Genomic DNA, 10,000 nt, shown 5'->3' with positions numbered 1-10,000 from the left:
TTTTTCTCCTTTTTGTCAAATATGGGGTACTTTGCATATCGTTTTTCTCTCTTTCATTATTCCTTTCTTTCCTTCTTTCCTTTTTTTCGACATTCATTTTCATTAGTCTGAGGTGTCCTTTTGCAGCTTACCTTCAGGCGTTTTCCTTCAGGAACTGTGTAGTTTTCGATAACCATGTTGATCTGGATCTTCTCCGGAACATTGTCCAGGGGAATCTCCACTCCTGTGACGGGGTTCATGAGCACTCCTTGCACTACGGTGCCTCTGTTGCCCAGAAACCAGGAAACACGTATGGTTCGTTAGTTAGATGAATAGATAGTTAGCTAGACTGATTGGTTGCTCGATAGACTGATAGAAAGACTGGTAAATAGATAGTGTATATAGATATATAAATAGATAGAACATATACAGACATATGGATAGGAAGACAGACTGGTAATACGCAGTATATGTATGTGTATGTGTGTATATATATGTATATATATATATATATATATATATATATATATATATATATATATATGTACGTATATATATATATATATATATATATATATATATATATATATATATATATAACCTAACTATGCTCTCTAACAGGAAAATGTATTACAGAATCTGAAACAGCTACCGCTATTTCTTGAAGAAATGGTTAAAAAAACATGACGGGGAACTAATTAGTAGTTAATCCCTGCTGACCGCAAATCGCGATAGTTTTTACGTGACGAGCAAACGATGTACCAACAGTAGCAAAGCCTCTCGGGAAAACCACCAATCTAATCTAAAATATGAGACTAGCGATACAAAAAAAGAAGAAGAAAAGAATAAATAAATAAATTAATTAATTGGTTAATAGATGAATAAACAGACCTAAAATCTCCCGGCGGCTCGACGCCAAACACCGGCGAGAGGAAGTCGTCCTTGTACTGCACCGTCCCAAGACACGCCCCGTAGCACGCAAGGTCCTCGCCCTCGGCTCCCTTCCTGCCGCAGCTCCACTCCGTGTACGAGTCCAGGAGGACGCCCCACGTGATCTGGTTAGAGGCGGGATCGAATTATAGTCTGTTTTTTTCAATGGAAAACAGATCGACGTAAATAATAGGTAGGCTTATAAGGCAGAGACGAAATCTAAAACAAGAAACCAATCGTTTGGAAAAGACAGTCCATGACTTTTTTCTCTATTATTACTTACATCACTATCGTTCTTCAAAAAGTCATCCTTATTGACTGTGCTGTCGGCGATGACGAACTTGGTGTCAGCCTCGTTCACCAGCGCTGACTTGACCACGGTGAGCCCGACCAGCGTGCCCAGGACGTTCTTCGGGATGTCCTGGTTGCTCATGCCCACGCACAGGCCCGAAAGGTACCTGGGGCAAAGGAGGGGATGAGAGGCATTGCCAAGGAAAATCAGGTTTTATCTGGCTGTCTATCTGTCTGTCTGTCTATCTATCTATCTATCTATCTATCTATCTATCTATCTATCTGTCTATCACTCCCTCCCTCCCTCCCTCTCTCTCTCTCTCTCTCTCTCTCTCTCTCTCTCTCTCTCTCTCTCTCTCTCTCTCTCTCTCTCTCTCTCTCTCTCTCTCTCTCTTTATCAGTTGGGGTAGAGTTTTCAATCTCTCGGCCTATCTGTCTGTCATTATATGTGTGTGTGTGTGTGTGTGTGTGTGTGTGTGTGTGTGTGTGTGTGTGTGTGTGTGTGTGTGTGTGTGTGTGTGTGTGTGTGTGTGTGGGTGGGTGGTGTGTGTGTGTATGTGTTTCTGTATCTGCCTTTTTAACTATAACATTTTAACTGCTTAACTATAGAACTGTCTATCTATCTATTTTCTGTTTATCTGCTAACTGATTGACTGTCTGTCTATCTGTCTGTCCGTCTCTCTGTCTCTCTGTATATGTCTATCCATCTATCTATCTATATCCATAGGACTATCTCTTATCTATCTATCTATATCCATAGGGCTATCTCTTATCTATCTATCTATATCCACAGGACTATCTCTTCTCTATCTATCTATATCCATAGGACTATCTATCTATATATATATATCCATAGGACTATCTATCTATCTATCTATATCTATCTATCTGTAGCCATCTATATCTTTGTCTGTGCGCTTACCCTGGAATGGTCTTTAGCAGTTCATCCATCCTTGCCGTTTTGGTGCCTTCCGTGTCAGCCTCGACAAACGCCTTCTCTGTCACCCTCAGCCCGGTCAGCACCTGTTTCGACAATAAAACTCAAATTAAGATCTCCACCAAAGATAAAAAAAATGAATGTCTATGTGTATTCTTTACTGTACAGAGAGGGTAACTCCATCCTTTTATTGCTTTTAGTTGTATGAATACCATCTGAATACAAAAACAAAATAATAATCAGGCACTTCAATACATGTTATTGATTCCCTAACCCAATTACCACCTCCTAATTTTCCCTAACTCTTTTTTTTTCATCTAATATGCCCTCACTGATACTTTCCCGCACTCGCCAGCTCACCTGTTCTACTGTGAGAGGCTGCTGTTCAGTGTCGTTGCTGATGGCTTGTCTCTTTAGCCTTCTGTGGCCACTGCCGTCGTTCTTCCTGTGGAGAGCTTGAGCCCTGCAAACAAAACATAAAAAATAGTTACGTTCTGTCACGGTCCACTTATTTTGGGTTTAGTTATTTTAGGTACAGGAGTTCGAGTGTGTGGGCTACTAGTTCTGTTTAATGTGATTCCAGGACGGTTAAAGCGTGGGGGAATGCCCGTGCAAATGCTGCTCCATTCTGACGTGCAAAAGGCGTTGCTATTTTTCCTGGAGTAAGATTTTAGAATGTGGTAAGGCGTAGGGCAGATAATCTTATACCATAGCACTACAACATTGCAATTCTCTGCAACGGGGTAGGAGGTTCTAGTGATGGAGTGCTGTGATGGTAGAGTGCTACTGCATCACCGACTTGGTGTTTGTGGTTAGGTTTGAAGAAATTCGGTGAAAGATACTGTCTCGTTTTTTTTTTTTTTTTTTTTTTTTTTGTGTGTGAATTTATCTTGATGGTTTAATTTCATAACAGAGCTGTGTTGATAACTACCGTCAGCATTAGTTTCAACATGTGTAACCCTTTGATCATTTTAAAAATATATATTCGAATAGATAAGAAGCAGTCCTTATCTTTAATATATATATAATTATATATAGTTATATATATATATATATATATATATACATACATACATACATACATATATATATATATATATATATATATATGTATATATATATATATATATTTACTGTATGTAGCCTGAGTTAAGTGTACGGAGAATGAGTCATGCAAATATTTCAGTTCATGCAAGGTGGCTTCAGTGTGTGTGTGTGTGTGTGTGTGTGTGTGTGTGTGTGTGTGTGTGTGTGTGTGTGTGTGTGTGTGTGTGTGTGTGTGTGTGTGTGTGTGTGTGTGTGAGAGAGAGAGAGTGATCGGTCGTGCCCAGGCACGTCGTTTATGCACAGCCTGAAAGCCACTTTTCCTTACTGCTGCCTTATAGTAGAAAAGAGAGCTAAAGGTGCACCTACTCGCTGAACCTGGAGTTGGGTCTGTACCTGACGGCCGTCAAGTCTGAGTCCGTGCCGGGGTAGTAGACGCGGCCGTCGGTCGGTATGGCCTCCACAACCAGCTGGTCTTTGGACTGGAAGGCCAGGTCCTCGTCTAGCCGCACCGGAGTCCGCAGGATGTCAGCTATCAACTGCCGCGTCAGAGCCAGGATGTCGTTGATGGTGTCCCCGTTGAGCGCCGCCTCCTCGGCCAGGTCGAGGATGCTGCTCACCATGTCAAAGGAGTCCCGGCGAGCGTCCGCGTTCCTGTAGGAGGCGAGAGAGAGAGAGGGAGGTAAGATATGAAGGGGAATGTCTCAGGTGATCTTGCTTTTTTATCACTCTCTATCATGATACTTGGTCTAACTACTAACTCACGAGCGGTTTTTATTATTATTCGTGTTCGCAGTATGAAAACCGTAGAAAAGCACCACTGTGATCACCAATACCATTCCGACCACAACATTCCTGATCATCACGGTCCCTACCCTCAGCACCGACCACAAAACAAATCCCCCTAACCTGTTCAGGAGATTGGCCACCTTCTCCTGAATCCCCAAGTCGGCCAGGACCGTGAAGGTGCTCTTCTGCGCGTCAGACCCCATGGCGTCCAACGTGCCGACGACGCCCCGCCCGATATCCAGCGCCGCGGAGCTCGTGTCGTCCTCGCCGAGACCGTTCGTGAACTGCTGGCTCAGGGCGCTGGGGCGGAGGGAAGAGGCGGGATGAGTGAACGGGGAGAGAGACATACAGAGAGAAGGGCGGGGGGGGGGGGGGAGAGAGAGAGAGAGAGAGAGAGAGAGAGAGAGAGAGAGAGAGAGAGAGAGAGAGAGAGAGAGAGAGAGAGAGAGAGAGAGAGAGAGAGAGACAGAGAGAGAGAGACAGAGAGAGAGAGACAGAGAGAGAGAGAGAGAGAGAGAGAGAGGGGGAGAGAGAGGGAGAGAGAGAGAGAGAGAGAGAGAGAGAGAGAGAGAGAGAGAGAGAGAGAGAGAGAGAGAGAGAGAGAGAGAGAGAGAGAGAGAGAAGGAAAGAAATAAAAAAAAAGAGAGACAGGCAGGCACACACACACACACACACTCACACACACACACACACACACACACACACACACACACACACACGCGCGCGCGCGCGCGCGCACGCACGCACGCACGCACGCACACACACAGTATATAGCCAGGCAGTCAGACAAAAGAATGTGAAACGCAAAAAAGCTACTGACCCGAACACCTCGATGGAGAGGGCGTCGGCGAGGGTGACGGTGACGGCGCTGCCCTCCACCACCGTGCAGCCGCCGTTGGTGTCGCATGCCTTGGCCAGGGGCGTCACCAGCGTAGTGGTGCCTTCTGCGGGAGGAAGGCTTTCTTGTATATATGTGGATGGATATACGGATAGGTAGAATGGATAAACTGATCCACGTGTGGGTTCGTTACGTTCATATTTCTCTCCGTCCTTCTCCCGCTCCTTCCCCCCCGTCTTACTCTTCTCGTTTTCCCTTCGTCCTCTCTCTTAATCCTTCTTCTATCTCTTCTCCCTCCCTACCTCCCCCTCTCCTTCCCCATCCTTCTATCCCTTCTTCCCTCTCTTCCCCCTTCGTACCTCCAGGGAGAACGATCTCGGCCGTAGGGTCCTCGTCGGTGGTAGTGAAGGCCCACGTGATGGTCTCGGAGGCTCCCAACCGGTACCCGAAGGACGTGGTAAGCGGGAGGTCCTCAGGCACTTCGCTCCAGCCGGCGACGCTGAACTGGAAGTAGGTCACCAGAGCTTCTCCACTGCTCGGCGTCACCTGCAGGAAGGTATTTAAGTCACGTGCTTATAATGTGGACGTGTATATATATATATGACACAAATCCTGATCGTGGGTTCTGAAACGCACGCTTATTTTACCCAAATACATAGCACCACGACCCCCAAGCGAATCCCCCACCTCAAACGACCCGGCAATCGGCGGGTTGTTGGTCGTAAGGATGACCTCGGCCAGGCCATAGTGTCCAAGAGGCGTTTCCACAGTGAGCCTAAACTTGTACGAAGTCCCGTCTTCCAGCCCTACGAAGTTCTCGCTCCTCTCCTTGGGCAGGACGAGGTCATAGGGTCGGCGGTTGGAAGTACCCTAAAGGAAGGATTTGGGGCCGATTATTAAAATGGATTTAATGACTGGATTTTTTTTAAAAATCATTCATCGACACCTTTAAAAAAAATATATATATAAAAAGATTTTTGACTTATAGTTTATATATCATATTGGTTTTCTTATCATTTACTTATCCAAATGCACTTTATGAATAGAGAAGTGATTGCATTTTCTGAGCACCAATTTCACTATCAATGTCAAGTGCTATGTCATTAAAGCATCAAATTAATTCTTCCAGATATTTTCATTATCACCTTGTACATTCTCTCTCCGTCAAAGTCGAGATAAAAAAGGACAATAAAACGGTAAAAAATATAGTGATAGTAATAATAATAATACCAATTATATGATACTGACATTAATGATAGTAATTTTGATAACAATAATAATATTAATAGTAATAATATTAAAAACAAAAAGGACTATAATAATAATAATAGTAATAATAACAATAACAATAATAATAATGATAATAATAATAATAATAATAATAATAATAATAATAATAATAATAATAATAATAATAATATAATGATAATAATATAAATATAATAAAAGAAATAATGATATAATAAAAAATAATAAAAATAATAATGATGAATATGATAATAACAATATTAATAATAATAATAATAATAATAATAATAATAACAATAATGATAATAATAATAACAATAATAATGTTACTAACACCAACACCAACAACAATAATAATAAAAAATAAATAAACATAATAATAATAAAAATAATGATAATAACAATAATCATAATAATAATACCAATAATAGTAACAACAGCAACAGTAATAATAACCACAACAACCCAGCCTTGAAACCCCCCTCTGACCGGCTTACCTTGAGGGTCATCTTCGCCCCCGCCGGCAGCTGGGAAATGTCGACGAAGGAGAAGCCGGGTTCCTGTACCACCTCCCACCAAGCCACAAGGTCAGCCACGCCCGTCACCCACGCCCGAACGTACAGCTGAGGAGAGGGAGGGGAGAGAAAGGGCGGGGGAGGGTTATGGGCGCCTTGTGGTGGTCTCGTTCATTTTCGCTTCGTTCGCCTTATGTCTATCGGTGAAGTTACTCTTACTGTCTATCGGTGTAGGTACTCTTTATGTCTATCTATCCGCGTTTCTCTCTGTCTAATCTAGGTTTTGTTTCCTTTCATTGCAGTTTATTATGTCTAACTGTTTGATTTATAGGTTCTGAATATCTACTTGCCTAATCGTCTATCTCGCTGTATAATTATCTCTTGATGTGTCTTCATGTCTGTCTAACAGTTTGTCTGTCTGTTATTCAGCGCGTATCTCTAAGTCTTGTCAATTTACTTCTGTGGCCATGGCTCTCTATTTCTCTATTTGCCAATAAATGCGTATATTTCTTAGCCTTCATAATTGATTTATAAGTATTAGTTTTCCTATTTGTTAACCTGCCTGTTTGATTGTCTTTCTATCTAACAGTCTGTCTACAGTTTGGCATATTTTATTTGTTCCTTAAGCGTAAATCACTACTTTCATGTGTCTTTTATTTTCTTTCCCGCAAATTTCATTCTGTCAACATCGTCTTTCTTTTTTTAGCTAAATACATCATGCTTTTACATTTAATTTAGAATTTTACAAAGTCATTTTTATAATAACTATAACTACTACACGATACAACAATATTTTTTTTATGCATATCTGGGAATGATTTATAGAGGTTGCACTGAAAGGAAAAAAGCAGATTTGTCTGGAATACAAGCTAACATAGAGATCTAAGAGGAAGTGCTTGGTAAATTTACTTATACGGATGGATAGAAAGGAAATTTATAAAAGAAGACAAAGGAAAAAAATGTTTAAACCACCATCGGAATAAAGCTTTCTTTGCTGCTTAATACCATACTTGACACAAGCATTTTACCATCATTCAGTTATTCGCAAACGAGGACAAAGCTTTAGATATTGCTAAAGGGGTTATCATACCAGGGGAAATCTTTGTGTACTTTCTATAATCTGCACGAGAGAGCACGCTTCAGTCTATACACGTATTTGGTGACTGCTAGGATTACTGCTACTGCAAGCACGTTTTTAAGGTACTACACGAATGGTAGTTCATTATTATCTTTTAATATCTCGACAATATTTCAATTGAGAAAATACCTTTTCTTCGTTCTAAACTCGCTAGTATCTAAAAGTTTAGTCTAATGTACTTGGCAAACCTGGACATAGACGACAGGTGTGCAGACTTCTGAAAGCACAAGAACATTCGCCCTCGAACGTCAACCCCTTAAGATCTAGAACATCGAGCGTACAGGAATACAAACCCAGGTCTCAAGGGCATGTACCAACACGGTGCAATAGCAAGATACATAAACGTACACAATTCTCCTGTAGATTCTTACGAGGAGTTCTACTCTAAACGCTACCACGAGGTTAGGACAAGCTCCCCAAAATGCAATCGTAAACATAGCGAATGGTATGGATGCTAAGTGTGTGTTCTGGTTTGTATGGTAGAGTCTAAGTTATGCATCTAGAACAGGAAAGGTTAGTTACCAGTGTTATACTTACATAGCCCTAAAGAGAGTTGTAAACAGAAGTTGAGATTAAAAAATCGAAGGACTTTTGTTGCAAAAAATGTTATGTAAGTTAGCGAACACATACAAGACATATGTATATACGTACATGTATACAGTTGTACGCACATACCATACATACATACATACATACATGCATACACAAATGCATGTATCCATGCATGTATGCAAGTACTGCACACATCACAAATAAACACTCATACAGAGAATCAAAGACGCACCCACGCAAATGTGTGTGTGTGTGTGTGTGTGTGTGGGTGTGGGTGTGGGTGTGGATGTGGATGTGGGTGTGTGTGTGTGTGTGTGTGTGTGTGTGTGTGTGTGTGTGTGTGTGTGTGTGTGTGTGTGTGTGTGTGTGTGTGTGTGTGTATATATATATATATATATATGTGTGTGTGTGTGTGTGTGTGTGTGTGTGTGTGTGTGTGTGTGTATACACACATATATATATATATATATATATATATATATATATATATATATATGTATATATATACATATATTTGCGTGTGTGTGTGTGTGTGTGTGTGTGTGTGTGTGTGTGTGTGTGTGTGTGTGTGTGTGTGTGTGTGTGTGTGTGTGTGTGTGTGTGTGTGTGTGTCACAGAATGCACACAGAATCACATAGACTGAGACCAACAGTTATCTAACTTTATTAATAATGCAAACGTTACAAAACGCACTCCTGTGTTGATTTGTTACAAAGATTAATCTTGGACAATAGTTAAAATGCACATCTACTGTAAATCTTTAACCAGCGCCCACACTGAAAGGCAAACTCATCCCTCCAAGACAAGGAAATCTGTATAAAAGCAACACCGTACTTACTCTCTCGTCTGCCAACACTACACTGTCCGGTTTCTCGATGATGATGTCAGGCAGCGCACCTGCTGCTATCTCCACCTGAACTGACCTCCTGCTGACCACTTCCTCTTTCCAAACTTCCACAGTCATCTTATATCTGGAGAAAAGGCGAGCGAGTCAGCAGATTTGTGATAGATAGTGTAACGTTTTAATACGGAAGATCTGAGGATACTCAACGACCGGCCGCATTGTGTTCACTGTCGAATGAGTTTCTCTCCTGTTCCCTGTCTTTCTTTCTTATTCCCTCATCCTCTTTCTCTGTCTCTCCTTGTATTTTCTCTCCCAGACTTGCCTTCCTTCTCCCTCTACCTCCCCTCTCCTTTTCCAACTCCCTCGCCCTCTCTCGCATTCTTCCTCCCTTTTAGTAATCCATATATATTTTTCAAAAGCTAAATATATATTTTTTTGCCTGGGATGGTGGCATTTAACTAATATTCACAAACAAAAAAAAGAGATAAGTATTTGATAAGCCGTAAAAACAACGACTAAGATACTCACTTGCCAACCGGAAGGGTCTCAGGCGGGACGACCAAGACGGACGACGACAAATCGGCCTCGGAAATGTGGGTCTCGAACCGAGTCAGCTGGCCGTCCACCTGCACAAAGCACCCGAGGTCTGTTGCGGTCATGCAACTCCACCTGAGGGAGATAAAATTTCCAGGTGATTATTTCTCGCTGATTTGCGTTTTTTGTTTATCCATTTGGAAAAAGGGAGAATATTCTACAAGAGCAGAAAGGCCGGGAGGAACCATGAGAGGAAAAAAACTAATTCAGACAGAGAGAAAACCCAAGGTCTATGGATTTGAGTAAACTAAATATAAGTAATCATGCCAGTAGATGTAGATCGCAGAACCTTCAATCATAA

The 10,000-nt window shown here is 41.6% G+C and overlaps 1 protein-coding gene across 1 annotated transcript in view; it reads right to left on the bottom strand.

The window, feature by feature from the left end:
- The window catches only part of LOC125043372, a 78,681-nt gene that overhangs the window by 11,735 nt on the left and 56,946 nt on the right, over nt 1-10,000 (bottom strand). Inside the window, exons 37-49 of the mRNA XM_047639465.1 lie at nt 9,634-9,774; nt 9,100-9,232; nt 6,554-6,679; nt 5,496-5,678; nt 5,168-5,354; nt 4,791-4,914; nt 4,091-4,270; nt 3,551-3,835; nt 2,498-2,600; nt 2,123-2,223; nt 1,193-1,367; nt 871-1,034; nt 132-264 (exon numbers count right to left, since the gene is read on the bottom strand). Coding sequence (XP_047495421.1) covers nt 132-264; nt 871-1,034; nt 1,193-1,367; nt 2,123-2,223; nt 2,498-2,600; nt 3,551-3,835; nt 4,091-4,270; nt 4,791-4,914; nt 5,168-5,354; nt 5,496-5,678; nt 6,554-6,679; nt 9,100-9,232; nt 9,634-9,774 — 2,035 coding nt within the window. The remainder of the gene's footprint in view (nt 1-131; nt 265-870; nt 1,035-1,192; nt 1,368-2,122; nt 2,224-2,497; nt 2,601-3,550; nt 3,836-4,090; nt 4,271-4,790; nt 4,915-5,167; nt 5,355-5,495; nt 5,679-6,553; nt 6,680-9,099; nt 9,233-9,633; nt 9,775-10,000) is intronic.

The sequence above is a fragment of the Penaeus chinensis genome, chromosome 33 (assembly GCF_019202785.1).
Source record: "Penaeus chinensis breed Huanghai No. 1 chromosome 33, ASM1920278v2, whole genome shotgun sequence".
In the NCBI taxonomy this organism is placed as follows: Eukaryota; Metazoa; Arthropoda; class Malacostraca; order Decapoda; family Penaeidae; genus Penaeus; species Penaeus chinensis.
This window is presented reverse-complemented; position numbering and strand designations above follow the sequence as displayed.